Source organism: Acinonyx jubatus, chromosome A1 (genome assembly GCF_027475565.1).
Source record: "Acinonyx jubatus isolate Ajub_Pintada_27869175 chromosome A1, VMU_Ajub_asm_v1.0, whole genome shotgun sequence".
In the NCBI taxonomy this organism is placed as follows: domain Eukaryota; kingdom Metazoa; phylum Chordata; class Mammalia; order Carnivora; family Felidae; genus Acinonyx; species Acinonyx jubatus.
The window spans coordinates 871,472-889,506 of NC_069380.1; the positions used below are offsets into that span (position 1 = coordinate 871,472).

The 18,035-nt window shown below is 38.1% G+C and overlaps 1 protein-coding gene across 2 annotated transcripts in view; it reads right to left on the reverse strand.

The window, feature by feature from the left end:
- PSPC1 (paraspeckle component 1) overlaps window positions 1–18,035 on the reverse strand; it is a 102,605-nt gene that overhangs the window by 83,892 nt on the left and 678 nt on the right. For both annotated transcript variants that reach the window (XR_003421922.2, XM_027064487.2), the window contains exon 2: window positions 9,196–9,497. Coding sequence is in view for 1 of the 2 variants with exons in the window: in XM_027064487.2 (XP_026920288.1) it covers window positions 9,196–9,497 (302 nt within the window). In the remaining variant the exon portion in view is untranslated. The remainder of the gene's footprint in view (window positions 1–9,195; window positions 9,498–18,035) is intronic.

Genomic DNA, 18,035 nt, shown 5'->3' on the forward strand with positions numbered 1-18,035 from the left:
CAGAGCCTGACGCAGGGCTCGAACTCACGGACCGCGAGATCGTGACCTGGCTGAAGTCGGACGCTTAACCAACTGCGCCACCCAGGCGCCCCTGGAGCTACTTTAAAAAAAAAAAAAAAAGAAAGAATAAGTAAATACAGCCTCATAGATCATATGCAAGCCAACGAGGTATGAGAAAGCAGCTGAGAGTTCCTGAGCCCCTGGGAGGATGTGTTACTTCTAAGAGGACCCAAAGAGGCCCAGGGACAAATGAACAAAATGCACTATATGGACCACTTACCCACTGGAAGCCACTGCAGGACCACACACACCAGAAAAATAATGCGGCCGGGTAAGAACTACATCTGAGCAAGGCCAACAAAGAAAGAAACTCACACTTCCCCTATTTCAATACCAGAAGGCCTCTACCATCCAAAAGAAAAATCAGAAAAGGAGACTCAAGAAGGAAAATGTACTAAGCAAATCATCACGCTCAGAACACGACAGAATTACTTAGAAATGACAAAATTAATTTTATGAAGTCAAGGAAATGATGAACAAAATTAGAGAATATAATGACATCTCTACTATACTCCCAAATAATGCTGAGTTTGTAACAAAAATTTTTCAATTTTCAACATACGAATATGGGCCACCAGACACAAGACATCAGAGTGAATACAGCTGAGACAGAACTTAACCAATACATACAAATGTTATATATTTATACCTACACCTAGGATTCCATTTCTAAAGAGATACATGAATAAGTGAGCAAAGATCAGTCAGTCACAACCACGTTCATCACATTACATAAAACAAAAAGACCATGTGTAGTGTTCAAAAGATGTCCTTAAGAGACTCTTATTTTTGTTCGTTGGGCTGTATGTTAAAATGTGAACATTTATGGTTTCACTGTATGCACCACTGCCTGTAAAAATTCCTTTTGTCCATTATCTCACACATCTTATTTATTTCACTTTGATCTTTGTGTTAAAAAAAAAAAAAAAGGATTGTGTTGTTTTGTTTTTGAAAATATTTATTTTGGGGATAGAAAACACGAGTAGGGGAGGTGCAGATAGAGAAGGGGACACAGGATCCGAAGTAGGCTTGGCGCTGACAACTAAGAGCCCACTGCAAGGGTCAAACTCAAGGATGGTGAGATCATGACCTGGGCCAAAGTCGGACGCTCAACTGACTGAGTCACCCAGGCACCCCAAAAAAGTTTTTAAAACCTAACTAAGTTCTGTTTATAGGTATAATTACTAAATTTACTCTTTTTAGTAGTGTAGAAAAATATTTCATAGGTATAAAGACTAAAAGGAAACAAATTAGTGATCAACCATTAATGCTCAATCTGGAGGTTCTTATGTGCAGAGTTTCTTCTCCTCACTCTGCTCTAAACTAATCCATCACTGGTTTAGCTGTAATACTGATAATTGTCCATAGTATGTTTTATACAAGTCAGTGAGTCCTGTGAAATCCTACCATTTGGAAAGGACCTCTGATTATGTTTCATGAACATCTCTTCAGATTTTCCTTTCTGCTAGATATATATAATTTTACACAGAATAATTCACCTGTCCATGCTTTCTTCAGACATCCTTTATCATTCAATATAAAATGGCACCATTTCAGATGTATGCATGCACCATAATTTTTAACCATACTTATTGGTGGACATTCAAGGTTTCTATGTTTTCTGAAATGAAACAGAATGATTAACATAATTGTGACTGGGGCACCTGGGTGGCTCAGTCAGTCAAGCATCCTACTCCTGGTTTCGACTCAGGTCATGATTTCATGGTTTTGTGAGTTTGAAGAATCGGGCTCTGCGCTGGCAGTGCTTGGAATTCTCCCTTTCCCTCTCTCTGTCCCTCCCCCACTCACCCTGTCTCTGTCTCTCTCAAAATAAATAAACTTAGAAAAAATATATATTTGTGACTGATCTTTCCTCACTTGTTCAGGTATCTCTTTAGAAGCAGAATGGTGAGAACAAGGTGACGTGATGACTTAAAAGATGATGCAACCTTTTGTGTATGCAATTAAAAAAAGGATTATGTAAGGACAATTTGTTTCACTACTAAATTCTTACACACATACAGCATTTTTGCAGGGTTCTGTCAATTTTAGTCTTTAATATACCTGAGAACTGAAGAGTAATGATAAACAATTCTTAGGATGATAAAGTTTTATGACAGAGGAAAAATAAAATCATTAGGACCTATATGATCTCAGATTACAAAATAACCCAATGGACCCATATGGTAAATTTTATGGGGAAAAAAGTTTATTTAATATTCTTTTTGTTCTTCTGAAGACCTCTAATAAATAATAAAATATCAACCTTTATAAATACTTCTCAAAAACTAAAGTATAAAACTAAAACTGGACCCAAATGACACCAACGGTGTAAAAGTTATGGGTGTTTTTCTGGAAAGGTAAATAAATAGTAATTCATACTTCTACCACCAGCTGGTATGGCTAGATACCTCTTGTGTTTCCAATTTATATAAGCAAAAGCAATATTACAGTATTGTTTTTATTAAAGTATTTCTTCTGAATCTAAAAGAACCCCATTTAACGGAAAGATGTGATGAAGCAAATAAAATGATGGAAAAGTAATCCCTGGAAAGTAGGAATATAAGATAGGAAAGGTATGAAAAAATTAATGTATCAATCCCTTATGTGCTTAAAGAGTTACCAAAATAGGCCTGAAACAGCTATCCCACCATGCTAACAGATAAGGCTGATTTTCTGTGCCAAAACTGTGCAAACAATGTGGTTTATGTTGAACACAAACCATCTAAGCTTTTTTCCTTCATGAAGTCCTAAATTCTGGTATTTTGCCAGGTAAGTGGGAACTTAAAAAACCAACCACCCTCCACCCCACTCCTTATATATGGACATGGCTACTAGGATCAGTTAAACTTCACCTGGTAGTTAACACTTCATTCTATTGTCTCAACTAGTTGCTGGCAGAATTAAGCCAAGTACTTTTCCAACTTAACTGGAAAAGGACTCTTGGAAAGCTTATACCTAGTTTCCTCCAAACTTTACCTGGTGTGCATTTTTCCATTACTGATTTTGCTCTGTATTCTTTTGCTGTAATAATCTTAGACGTAAAACTATATGCTAGGCCTGAGTCCAACTAGTGAATCATGAAACCAAGGAGACTTCCAAGATACACCTGTAAGCACACTTATCAAATATAACTTTTGCTGACATACTCACATTTTTATTTCCAGTCTTTTTTCTCTGATCAGTTTCTTAACACAAATTTGGATCGTAGCATACATCTAGTCTTGTGTCCCTTTTTTTTTTTTTACTTGCTACATTGTTTTATTTATAGAAAATAAATATACATTTTTTTAAATAGGTTCCATGCCCAACAGAGGGCTCCAACTCATGACCCCGAGATCAAGAGCCACATTCTCTATGGACTGAGCCAGTCATGCACCCCTATATATATTTATCTACATGAATTTAAGTTTTTGAGCAGTAGTTAGCACAGATGCATAGCCAAAAGCCCTGCCATAAACAGATGTGGAGTTTGCAATGTGTTTAGTTTTGTTTGTATCATTAATGAGATATAACTCACATACCATAAAATTCACCATTTTAAAGTGTACAGTTCAATGGGTTTTAGTATGTGTAACCATCACCATGATCTAATACCAGAATACTTTTATCGCCCCCAAAAAAACCCCAAATTCATTAGCTATGAATTCCCTATTTCCCTGAACCTCTAGTCTACTCTCTTCTCTGTGGTATACACTCCCTTTAAAAAAATTTTTCAGGGAACCTGGCTGGCTCAGTCAATAGAGCATGTGATTCTTCTTCTCAAGGTCATGAGTTCAAGCCCCACACTGGGCACAGAGATTACTTAAAAAATAATAAAGGAATTTTTTTCATGAGTTACATTTCCTGATGTCATGAAATATTCTTGAAAAAATACACACTAATCCACTATATGATATACTTACTCAATTCTCTACTAAGAAATTTAGATGTAGCCAATCATGATAAACCAGATATAAAACGATACACCAAAGTTTTGAGTCAAATACTTACTTAAAATATACCTCTATTATAACAGTAAAACAACCTTAAGGTTTTTATACTCAGTAACTAAATACCTCCAAGTGACCAATTTCCATCAGCACCAGGAGTCATAAAACACTCACGTGACTTCACTTTCACTCACTGGGTATTTTTAAACCTTTGCCAATACATAAAATTAAAAAAAAAGTAGTGGCACCCGGTGCCTCAGTCAGTTAATCATCTGACTATTGATTTCAGCTCAGGTCATGATCTCATGAGTTCCATTAGAAGGCTTAACTAACAACAAAGTTCCTGAGCAAGGAAGAGTCTCTAAAAAAAAATAAATCACTCCACCTATAGCACAATATGAAAAGAAAGGATGAGGCACCTGGGTGGCTCAACCGGTTAAGTATCCAACTTTGGCTCAGGTCATGATCTCATGGTCCGTGAGTTCGGGCCCCATGATGGGCTCTGTGCTGACAGCTCTGAGGCTGGAGCCTGCTTCAGATTCTGTGTCTCCCTCTCTCTCTGCCCCTCCCCCACTCCTGCTCTGTCTCTCAAAAAATGAATAAATGTTAAAAAAAATTTAAAAACAAAAAGGGATGTGGCATCAGGCTAAAATTCACCATTTATTCGCTGTGCAATCTTACACAAATTATTTAACATCTCTGGGTCAGTTTTCTCATCTGAAAAATACAAAATCCAACATGCTTAGAAACAGAATGGATAATACAATGTCAACACTTGCCCATTCCCTCAAAATTGTTTTTAAGTTATTCTAAAAGCTACCTGTAAGACATGGTTAATTGTTTTCCAATGCCTGGCTGTAACTTTTAAAAAATACCAATTAATCAAAGCTTGCAATGGAAAAAATACTAATCACATGCCTTGAGTACTTTTAGTTCCTTCCTTCCTTCATTAAATAACTGATTAGCTGGGGTACCTGGGTGGCTCAATCAGTTAAGCACATGAATTTTGATTTCTGCTCAGGTCATCATCTCAGTTCATGGGTTTGAGCCCCGTAACAGGCTCCATGCTGACAATGCAAAGACTGCTTACAATTCTCTCTCTGCCCCTCCCATGCACCCACTTGATCACGCTCTCTCTCTCTCTCGAAATAAACAAAAAAACTTTAAAAAATTATTATTATTAGCTTAATTTGTAGCCAGGAATTATTAAAATACAGGTGCTAGAAGAGTATCGTGGTAGATGAAATAAGTCAAAGACAAATACCATAGCATTTCATTCATGTGGAATTTAAGAAACAAAGAAGAAAGAAAAAGAAAAACCAAAAAACAATCTTAACAACAGAGAGCAGGGGAAGTGGGTGAAATAGGTAAAGGGAATTAAGAGTACACTCATCTTGCTGAACACTGAGTAATATACAGAATTGTTGAATCACTGTATTGTATGTACACATGAAACTAATATAAAACTATATATTAACTGTACTGCAATTAAAATTAAATTAAAAAAAAATACAGGTGCTAGGATTATAGTACTGAACAAGACCAAGTCCCTGCCCACAATGGAACTTGGCATTCACCTGCAGAGAAAGACCTACAAATTAAAACAGTAAATGCTATGACAAAAAAAAAATTGGAGAGTATCAGTTGATACTGCAGAGGGGATGAATAAATGAAGATAAAACAGCTTCTCTAAGATGTTCCTTAGCAAAATATGAATAAAGTGGAACAAGGAGAGCAAGCATTCTCTAAACAGAGTGTAAGACCAAAATCTCTGAGAACTGGCAGTGCTGTAAAACATATGTAACACGAATTACAGCTTTAGCATGAACACCTGACAGTCCCAAACAAATTGAAAAATGCTTTACATATCACCAAACTATGCTCCATGGGGCAGAGATGTTTTACACTGACCTTGTGTCCAATTCCCCAAACCTTAAAACATTTGAATACTCCCAACCAATAGTAAAGTAAATGGATACTTTATCTCTAACAGAGATAAAGGAATCAATGCAGCAATCAACTAGGGAACTTTTCCACCAAATCCAGTCTAAAGACTAAGGACGAACATCAAGAACAGCACCCTGGGCAAATTGAAAGCAAAGGCATGTTAATACGGCAACAGGTTGAATGACTATTATAATTACTTACGAACATTTTTAAGTAAATGGATACACCATTCATGGACTAGAAAAAAGTCAGTATTATGATGTCAAAATGTTCCTCAGAATGACCTGAACACTCAACACGATTCTAATCAAAAGCCCAGAAGAACTTTTTTCAATTGACAAGGTGATTTTAAAATCAGTAAAGATGCAGGGGGTGCCTGGGTGGTTCAGTTAAGCGTCCGACTTCAGCTCAGGTCATGATCTCACAGTTTGTGAGTTTGGCCCCACAGCCAATTTGGGATTCTCTCTCTCTGCCCCTCCCTCACTCATGCTCTCTCCTGCTTGCTCTCAAAATAAACTTTAAAAAATATATAAATAAATAAAATAAAATCAGTAAGGATAATCTGAAACTAAAGTAACATTGTACATTAATTACACTCAAATTGGGAAATAAATAAAATCAGTAAGGCTATACCAAAAAAAAAAAAAAAAACACAACACCCAGAACAATTAAAAAAAAAACAAAACAATTCAGTTGGGTGACACTACTTGATTTCAAACCTTAGCATAGTGCGGGGTGCCTGGTGGCTCAGTCAGTAAAGCATGCAAATGCTGATCTCAGTGTTTTAAGTTCGAGCCCCACACTGGGTAGAGATCACTAAAAAATAAAATCTTTTTTTTCTTTTTAAAGTTTATTTATTTACAGTGAGAGAGACAGAGACAGTACCTGAGCAGGGGAGGGGCAGAGAGAGAGAGGGAAAGAGAGAATCCCAAGCAGGATCCATGCTGTCAGCAGAGCCCGATGTGGGGCTCAAACTCACGAACTGTGAGATCATGACCTGAGCCGAAACCAAAAGTTGGACGCTTAAGCAACTGAGCCACCCAGGCACCCCTTAAAAATAAACGCTTAAAAAAAAAAAAAAGAGTGAAAGACAGTACTGGTGTAAAAGACACACCAATTGGTGAAATGAAAGTGCAGATTTTCTTCCCCTCGATTTTTGATAAAGATAAATGGTAAAAAAGGAGAAATCATAATCTTTACAATTACTGGTGCTGCAACAAATGGCACTTATATGGAAAAAAAAATCTATCTCACAGCATACTCAAAATGGATCACAGGTATAAATAAAAAAGCTAGGGATGCTGGGGTGGCTCAATCAGTTGAGCGTGAAACTCTTGATCTCAGCTTGGATCTTGATCTCAAGGTCATGTGTTCAAGCCCCACGTTGGGGTCCACGCTGGGCATGGAGCCTACTTTAAAAAAAAAGAAAGAAAAAGAAAGAAGAAAAAAAGCTATAAAATGTCTTAAGAAAGGACAAGAAAAGCTTTGCTACCTTAGGAAGGGAAAAAATTTTCATACAAGGATCCAAAAAACATAAATCATAAAAGAAAAAAATGTAAATTATACTTCACTGCTGCTTTCTGAAGAACACTACTAAGAAAATTAAAAAGCAAGCCACATACTAGGAGAAATAGTCCTAAAACAGACCTGTATCCAGATGTTTTAATTCGATAAGGCAAACCACCCAATTAAAAAATAGACAGGGACACCTGGGTGGCTCAGTCAATTAAGCATCTGACTCTTGATTTCAGCTGAGGTCATGATCTCACGGTCTGTTGAGATCAAGCCCCAGGTCGAGCTCCACGATGACCATATGGAGCCTGCTTGCAATTCTCTCTCCCTCTATCTCTCTGCCCCTCTGCCACTTGTGCTCTCTCTCTCTCTCCAAAACAAATATTTTTTAAAAATAAAAACTAGGGGTGCCTGGGTGGCTCAGTCGGTTAAGCCTCCGACTTCAGCTCAGGTCATGATCTCGCGGTCCGTGAGTTCGAGCCCCGCGTCGGGCTCTGGGCTGATGGCAGAGCCTGGAGCCTGCTTCTGATTCTGTGTCTCCCTCTCTCTCTGCCCCTGCCCCATTCATGCTCTGTCTCAAAAATAAATAAAACGTTAAAAAATAAAAAATAAATAAAAACTAAATTTAAAAAATAGGCAAAAAATTTCAAAATACTTCACAAAAGATGTAAAAATAGACAAAAAGCAAATGAAAAGATGCTAATCATTAGTTGTTTGGAAAATAAAATTTAAACTCACCAGGAGACACTCCTATACTAGACTATCCAAAAGACTAAAACTATCAAGTGTTGGTGAAAGTATGGAGCAACTAGAACTCTCTCAGTCATTGCTTGTAGGAATGTAAAATGATACAACCATTTTGAAAAACAATTTGGCAGTTTCTTATGAAGTTGAAAATTCAGCCATTTATCCCTAATTACCCAAGCCACATGAAAGTATAATGTTCACAAGAAGCCTGTACAGAAATGTTCATAGTAGCTTTATTCGCAATGGCTAATAGTTGAGAGCATCTCGAACATTCACCCACCCTTAGGTCACTGGGCAAACTGTAATTATGTCCATATGGTGGAATAAAACTCTGCCATAAAAGTGAGCAAAATAACTAATACAATAATATGGATGGAATCTCATTAACATTATGCTAAGCAAAAGATATGAGACACAAAAGAGTACAAATTATTTCACTTATATGAAATAACCAGAAAAGACAAAAGACAAACTAATTTATAAGAGCAGAAAGACCAATAGCTATATAGGACAGGGTTAAGGGGTAGAGAGAAACTGCAAAAGGGCATAAAGGAACTCGTCAGGATGACGAAAATGTTCTAGATCTTGATTGTGGTGCTAGATTACATACATCTGTTAAAACTCCTTGAGTTCTATGTTTAAAATTGGGAACATTTTAATTCATGCAAATTATGCCTTAAAAAAACCTGAGTAAAATGTAATTCATCCATTTGTTATTTAAATATAAAATTTTACTTTGCATATAACATTCAGTAAACTGAATAAAAATCATAATACAAATCATTTCTAAGATTCAAGTATGAATCAATACACTGAAGTCTGAAGTATGACTCTTGGAATCACACAAAAATTCCTGTTTATATTCACTATACACTTATTCAACACCTACTTACCATATGACAAGACAGTATGAACTGTATAAAGAAAGACAGAAGTTCAGCACAGAGAGAGAAGCCCATATGTAACTGCACAGGATGATGAGATGTTTAAAACTTACGTTGTTAGCAAGAATGCCCCATCACCACATCTTTCCAGAGCCTTTCGTGCAGGAGGTTTTGCTGCAAATTCTACAAAACCTTTTCCTGTAGCTCTACCACGATCATCCACAACCACAACGGCTTTCTCTACTGGACCAAACTGGGAAAATGCTTGCTCTAGAAGCTCATTGGAAACAACCGGCGAGAGGTTCTTGACAGTTAGGGCTGCTCCATGTGTAGCAAAACGAATTCGGAGAGGTCTGCTCTTCAAAATGGTGCCATCCAGCTCTGCTTTTGCAATTTCAGCCAGTGTTCTGGATTCCTTTTTAGGAGGAAAAATCACTTTTTAAAGATGATAGTAATAAACACAAATACTTTTAAATAGTGGTTTCTAGGGAGAAGAGCTGGGTAGCTTTTGGAAATGGCTGATAGGGTCACTTTGTTTTGTGTCTTTCAATTTTGGTATCACATGCATTTTATTAAGTGTTCAAAAAATAACTGTAAACATTTTAATTAGAAAATCCCAACCCCAATGTCCCAAGTTATCAAAGATGGTCTACTCATACACAAATTACCAGCTATTAAATATTCACAGCAGTATCTTTTTTAAATCTCTTACATATATTAAAAGAAAATCATAATTACTTTTTGAGACCAAGCACCGGTTACTAGAAGCTATTACTGAACAGAATAATTTTCAGTATATACTGTTTTTTGATATTTATATCTTTTATTAAAACAACCCACCTCTCCAATGCTACACAAATCCCCTTTCCTCTTTCATTTTTTACATTTCCTATGAAAACTATTATTAGATGTTGTTAACCAGGTCTCCTGAAATACTTTCATGGGCTACACATTTCTCCATTATATTGAGAGAAGCAAACACATACATTCATGGGCTGTAAGAGTTATCTCCATTATACAGAAAATCAAGTGCACACCCGTTTATAAACTAGAAAATATGTTCAATGCTGAAACCACAAGAGAACTTCCTTCTTGAAGAATTCAAAGTTGGTATAGAATACAGACATCTAAACATAATCAACAAACAAGTTTAATATAAGTATGTTCTTTTCCTTTGTGTTGTGAGAACTCTACAGTGAGAATTTAAACAGGTTTTATATGCATTTGTAGTAAGAATAAAAATATACTGTCTTATGAAAAAAGTCTTAAGGTCACAACAGATCCTTATTTAATACCTAAAATACAACAACTTTAAATTACTACAACTTACACAAAAATCTATAGAACTAATTTTACAAAGACAAGTCTAACCTTTTTTTTTTAATGTGTATTTATTTTTGAGAGAAAGAGAAAGAGCACGAGCAGAAGAGGGGCAGAGAGAGGACAAAGGATCCAAAGCAAGCTCTGTGCTGACAGCAGAGAGCCCGACACAGGGCTCAAACTCACCAACTGTGAGATCATGACTGAGCCGGAAGTCAGATGCTTAACTAACTGAGCCTCGGGGTGCCCCAACACATCTAACCTTTTTACAGATACTCAAAATGGCTACTTTAAAAAATGTTTTCATTTATTTTTGAGACAAAGAGAGACAGAGCATGAGCAGGGGAGGGGCAGAGAGACAGGGAGACACAGAATCTGAAACAGGCTCCAGGCTCTGAGCTGTCAGCACAGAGCCTGACGCAGGGCTCGAATGCATGGATTGTGAGATCATGACCTGAGCCGCAGTCGGATGTTCAACCGACTGAGCCACCCAGGTGCCCCTCAAAATGGCTATTTTTAAAAAATTACTCTTAGAAATTTTTAATTAAAATTACTCTTAACATAGTAATACCAGCAAACATTTAATAAATATCTAACAGGGGATAGGCACTTTGCACCTAATCTGTCATATGACCCAACAACTCTTAAGAGGTAGATTTTAAGAATGAAGTCTTGAATTAAAATGCTGTTAGGTATGGAGTGCCTGGGTAGCTCAGTCAGTTAAGAACCTGACTTCTGAAGCTCAGTTCACAATATCACAGTTTGTGAGTTGGAGCCCCGCATCGGGCTTTGTGCTGACAGTGCAGAACGTGCTTCAGATCCTCTGTCTCCCCCTCTCTCTGCCCTTTCTCTGCTCACTCTCTCTCAAAAATAAACAAATATTAAAAATAATAATAATAATGCTGTTAAGTTTAATTGGGAATGGGAAGGGACAGGAGAAAATTTCAAGAGATGATAACATTCTCTATCTTGATAGTTTGAATTAAACAAATGTTATTTATCTAAAATCACCAAATTGTACACTGAAAATTTGTTCATTTTGCTGTATGCAGAGGTCAAATACCTCAAAAATAATATTGGACTCTAGTTACTAGTAAGCATGCTGGATGGGCGCCTGGGTGGCTCAGTCGGTTGAGCATCCAACTTCGGCTCAGGTCACGATCTCACGGTTCGTGAGTTCGAGCCCCGCGTCAGGCTCTGTGTTGACAGCTCAGAGCCTGGAGCCTGTTTCAGATTCTGTGTCCCCCGCCCCTGCTTGTGCTCTGCCTTTCAAAAATGAATAAACATTAAAAAAAAAAATTTTAATAATAAGCATGCTGGAGTGTTTAAGAGTCAAGAACTGATGGATGAAAAGATGAATAGATATGTGAAAAACACATTATAAGAAAACTTAAGTATGAATCTAGATGGTGGATCTATGGATGTTCATTTCTATGTATCTGAAATTTTTCATAATAAAATGTTAGGGGTAGAAGGATAAAGAGAACTTGGTGAGGACTTTCTAAAAGTGAAAAGTGCTTCCAGAGGATGTCTCCTCTTCAGATTCAGTCAAGTATAATCATAATGTCATATATTTTGTTTTTCCACAGAGGAAGCAGAAAATCCCCAATTTTTATGTTAAATCAAGTAATTTTTTTTACAGTTGGCAATGAATTCAATTTTTAATACTTTTGAGCCAAATGAAATGTTTATGCTGTCAGGAATTTTCAATGCCATGATCCTTCTTCAAAGTTTATACTCTTCATGGTTTTAAATAATTCCACACTGGAGTTTCTCAACTTTAGCACTATTGACATTATGGGCAAGATAATTCTTGGGGGTGGGGGGTGGGAGGGAGGGGGTCTGCGCATTACAGGAGACTTAATAAGCCAATAGAAACAACCCCCACTTCTGACAATGAAAGATGTCTCCAGACATCGTCAAATGTCCCCTGGGAAGCAGAACCACTCCATGTAAGAACCACTGCTGTTGGGGCACCCAGGTAGCTCAGCTGATTAAGCTTCAGGTCTTCATCTCAGGGTGGTAAATTCAAGCCCTGCATTGGGCTCCATGCTGGGTACAGAGCCTACTAAAAAAAGGGGGGGGTTGCAATGCCTGGGTGGCTCAATCAGTTAAGCCTCCGCTTAACTCTTGGTTTCAACTCAGGTCATGATCTCACTGTTTGTAAGGTTTGTGAGATGGAAGGACAAAGAGCCTCCTTGGGATGCTCTCCCTTTCAGTAGGCCCCTCCCCCACTGGCATGCATGTGCTCAAAAACCACTGCTGTAAATCTGTACTAAAGTATCTGTAAAATCAATTAAAATTATGTGTTTGAAATGAAACCAAATATTTGTTTACTTCATGACTCAGAATAATGATACCGAGGTAACTTTTACTAAGCAAGTAGTATATTCCAGCTCTTCATTATTTTATGTATATTCACAAATATGTATGCATTATCTTCTACTGGTCTCATCAACAATCTTATAAAGTGGGTTATTACTATCCCCACTTCACTTATAGGTAAATAGGCCTAGAGAGGTTGAAACAACTTGCCAAAAAATCTGGCCAATTGCAGCAACGTGGATGGAACTGGAGGGTATTATGCTAAGTGAAATCAGTTGGTCAGAGACAGACATATACCATATGTTTTCACTCTTATGTGGTTCCTGAGAAACTTATAAGACCATGGGGAGGGGAAGGGGGAAAAAAAAAGTCACAGAGAGGGAGGGAGGCAAACCATAAGAGACTATTAAATACTGAGAACAAACTGAGAGTTGATGGGGGATGAAGGAAAGGGGAAAGTGGGTGATGGGCACTGAGGAGGGCACTTGTGAGGATGAGCACTGGGTGTTGTATGGAAACCAATTTGACAATAAATTGTATTTAGTAAAAACAAACAAAAGAAATAACTTGCCAAAGATCTATACAAAATTCATAATCTCTACCAAATACATCATAAATCCCTCCTTTCAGCTAATGTCCCAGCATTACTCTGTATAAAAAGTACAAGTACAGGTTCTTAACTAAAAACAGTACAAAAAGTATCAAGAAACTAGGTGACTATCCCAAGTTACAGATTGCTTGTAATAGGGTCAAATGATGTACATTGGATCCTTTCCAAAGGCTCATTCCAAAGCACCTGATATTTTTCTCCTTGTTCAACTAATAGTTAAAAGTTCCCACTGTAATAGTACTAATCCACTGAGATAAATTGGAAACAGCCTTCAAGTCAATCAATAGAAAGTTGATCGGGTAAATGGCAGTCCATTCATACTGTGAAATACAATATGGTCATTAAAAATCAATCTCATGACATAAAAGATACCAGATATATTAAATGAAAACCTCAAAACACAACAGAGTATATAGTATGGTTTGATTTTTTATGGAAAAATGAAAGATTAACAGTGATTACATTTAATGCGTTAGGGGACAATCTTTCACTAAAATTAAAACTGTAGTAAGAAAACTTCCCTGAACTAAAAGAGCATTTGAAATTATATGCTAGACAGGCCTACTAAGGAGATTGTGCAACATCTTCTCTAATGTTTGACATTCTATAAGAAACACACAGCATTTCATACTTAAAAACGAAAAGCACGAGGGGAAAGGGTTTAATCTGCGATGACTATATTAAATTCAGTTGATTTTTAACTCTTTAATTACAACAGTGGTTCTCAAATCTTAGCAAACATAATAATAACATGGAGGGCTAGCTAAAACCCAAGACTGAGGGCCCCAACCCACAATTTCTGATTCAGTAGATCCTGGGTGGGCCTTAGAATTTGCATTTCCAACAAATTCCCAGTTAACTGATGAGGTGAGACAATTTTTAGATGGGGTAGTCAGCACTGCTAGCGTGAATAGTAGGGAATATAAGTGACCTTCTGCTTACACTGGGAGGATACCTGAATCTGTTGGACAGGGAACACACATCTATAAATCACCGCTCCAGAAGTCTGGTTTACTAAAGTTAAAAGTAGGGGGAAGAAAAAGATAAAAGCAGAAACTGAGTTCAGATCAAACTAATACCAGTTTTAACAACATTAAACTAGCTGTAAAATGCACCACAGGGGCACCTAGCTGGCTCAGTCTGAGTAGTGAGCGGCTCTGGAGTTTGTGAGTTCAAGCCCCACTCTGAGTATAGACATTACTTACATGTGTACATATAATATAATCTTTTTTTTAAAGGTTATATTAATACATATAAATAATCTTTTTTTAAAAAAATGCACTACAACTTTTCAGTTAATTTATCCAATCTAAATTGGCAGTAACAAGCCAAAACCTAAAAAGAAGCTTTTAGGTCTAAAATTCCACAAAATGTATCCAAAATAAACAGTCTATTTCAACCCTAAAGTACCACAGGCTCACATCATAATACGGCTTTATGATCTCATGAGGAAATGCCACTTAAATTCTTTTTCCCAACCATTACATATTAGCAATGCTGACCCTGTAACAGCTCAAAAATGTTGTCTCACCTTACCAATTAACTGGAAAACGACAACTACCAGTGTAAGACAATTTATTTGCATTTAGTATTTCCAGGGGCATCTGGGTGGCTCAGTCAGTTAAGCCTCCAATTTCAGCTCAGGTCATGATCTCTAGGCTCTTGAGCTCCAGACCCACATGGGGCTCTGTGCTGATGGCTCAGAGCCTGGAGCCTGCTTCAGGTTCTGTGTCCTCCCTCTCTCTCTGCCCCTCCCCCTCTCGGGCTCTGTCTCTCTCTCTCTCTCTCTCAAAAAATAAACATTAAAAAAATTGTTTTGGGGTACCTGGGTGACTCAGTTGGTTAAGTGTTCGACTCCAGCTCAGGTCATGATCTTACAGTTTGTGGATTCAAGCCCCGCATCGGGCTCTGTGCTGACAGCTCAGAGCCTGGAGCCTGCTTTGGATTCTGTGTCTCCCTCTCTCTTTGCCCCTCCCCCATTCTCTCTCTCTCAAAAATAAACATTAAAATTTTTTAATTGTTTTTTAAATGAAAATATAATCTAAAAATATATATCAGATAAAATTACGCCACTATTTAGAGCCACTACACCACCACTACACACTACAGCCACTATATCATTACTTACGTTCAGATCAGGTATACACTATGTTGTTTTCCTAAGCAGAAAGATACATAACTCAGAAATATTTAAAGCTTTTAAATTTACCTGTTTATCACAGAGCTCAGATTAAACAGTAAAGTTATCCATAAAGTCAAATCTTTTAAGCTAAATTCTAATTTCCTATTGGCAAATTTTTAACATTCCTACACCAAAAAATAACATGACAGGTTTAGAGGAGCATATCCCAAAGGAGCAGACAACAGCAGCCCCTCTCACCTCCCCATTTCATAATCCCATTAAGACTTTTTTTTAAAAAGAAACTAGGGGCGCCTGGGTGGCTCAGTTGGTTGAGCGTCCAACTTCGGCTCAGGTCACGATCTCACCGTCCGTGAGTTCGAGCCCCGCGTCAGGCTCTGGGCTGATGGCTCAGAGCCTGGAGCCTGCTCCCGATTCTGTGTCTCCCTCTCTCTCTGCCCCTCCCCCATTCATGCTCTGTCTCTCTCTGTCTCAAAAATAAATCAACATTAAAAAAAAATTTTTTTAAAAAAAGAAACTAATAGCAATGAGTTGTGCTGTCCAACACAGTAGCCACTAACCACAGGTGGCTCTTTAAATTTAAAAGTAAGTAAAATTTAAAGTTCAAATCCTCAGGCACAAGTGCTACATTTCAAGTGCTCAAGAGTCACATATGGCTAGTAGCTACTACACCGGACAGCACATATACATAGCATTTTCCATCACTACAGAAAGTTCTATTGGCAGGGCTAATAATACACTAAAGGAGAAAGGATTCTTAGTAGCTTTAAAGACAGAAAGGAATAAGATTTTTCCATGTTAAGATATTTACTATCGGCTTATTTTTAAGTGCAAGGCTCCCAAAACAAAGGGAAATGGAGTCCTACCATTCTTCCACCAGAATGTAAACTTTAGAACAGACCAACATGGTGCCAGAAGCTAAAGACTAGGAAAATGTGAAATAACATCCTTTTGGAAAGTTTACTAAAAGTTGCCTAACCTCACTTCCTTTAAAATAACTTTTGGATTTATATTAAAAATAACTTTACCAAATGACAGGCTGTTTCCCTACTGTCCTAAAGGTAATGATTTATAATTTTATGTTTAAAACGCACTGATTATTTAACTTGAATTTCAAGGACATTTTCAGGTCTCATTAATATTCTATGAAGATTTACCCTTCTCTTGAAGCCATTTAAGATTTTAGATGTTCAAATGTTCTCCCTAAAAGAAATACAATGTCACAAAATTACAATCAATTCTGTCTACATATTAAAATTTTGCCTGGGTCAATCATGGAGAGAATGCAATTTTGAAAGTTAAAGTTCCAAAAAGAAGCTTCCACAAACTGCAAAGCACATAAAATTTGAGGGTCAAACTAGAAAGGCAACACATGCAGAAAAAGTACTTGTGTAAAAATGTCTCCAACAAAGTTATTTTCTTGGGGAAAAAACCTAGCATCTAAATATGAATTACAATGAAGCTATGTAAGTGACACTGATTCACCACAAAGCACTCAGGAAAACTGAAGAGAGTAGATATTTGCCCTGTTAAGAAGAGTATACCCTCGCTGTTTGATGAATTTTTTTGTTCGATGTAAGGGAGGCACAATTTTTGCATGATATTGGAAAACTTTTTAAAGTCTGGACTAAAAAAAGGTAAAATGTGTACTCTTCCAGCAACAAAACATGCCCATAAAATATAAAATATATTTAGGGGCGCCTGGCTGGCGCAGTCGGTTAAGCGTCCGACTTCAGCCAGGTCGCGATCTCGCGGTCCGTGAGTTCGAGCCCCGCGTCGGGCTCTGGGCTGATGGCTCAGAGCCTGGAGCCTGTTTCCGATTCTGTGTCTCCCTCTCTCTCTGCCCCTCCCCCGTTCATGCTCTGTCTCTCTCTGTCCCAAAAATAAATAAACGTTGAAAAAAAAAATAAATAAAAAATAAATAAAAAATAAAATATATTTATATATGATTTTATATATATAATTCATCCCCCCCCCCCAAAAAAAACAACGTAGAAACTTCCAGAATGTTTGGGAGAGGACGCATATTACATTTGCTATCCAATAATCCAACGCCGTCCAGATACTGCAGCGTTTCAGAACTAGACGGTTTAAGATGTGCTGCGCTGAGGCGGGGTGAGAAACGACACGGTTTACCTTTAAACGCTTCCAACTCTGGCTGAAACCAGGGAGATCGTTCGGAAAACGTTTTTAAGAAGCGAGTCCGCTGGCTGCTCTTCCATGCCCCACGAAATTTCTGGTGAGACCGGAGCTTCCCTTCCAAATTCGTATCTAAGGCCCTCACGACACAGTTTCGCCGGGAGAAGTCTCACCCCAAAACACGGCGGCCCCCTCCCCTGCCCCCGGTGGGAAGCAGGCGACGGGAACCCCTAGGCGGGGGAGCTGCAGCCCCCGGAGCGCGCGGGCCAGCGGAGGCCGCCGCGCGCCCAGCCGAAACGTTGGCGACGGCCACCGCGGAGGGCCGGGGAGCCCGGGCCCGCTCGTTGGAAATACGGGGCTACCACGCCGCGCCGGGGGACAGGCCGGTCCGGCGCGGCGGGGGAAGACCGGGACGGCAG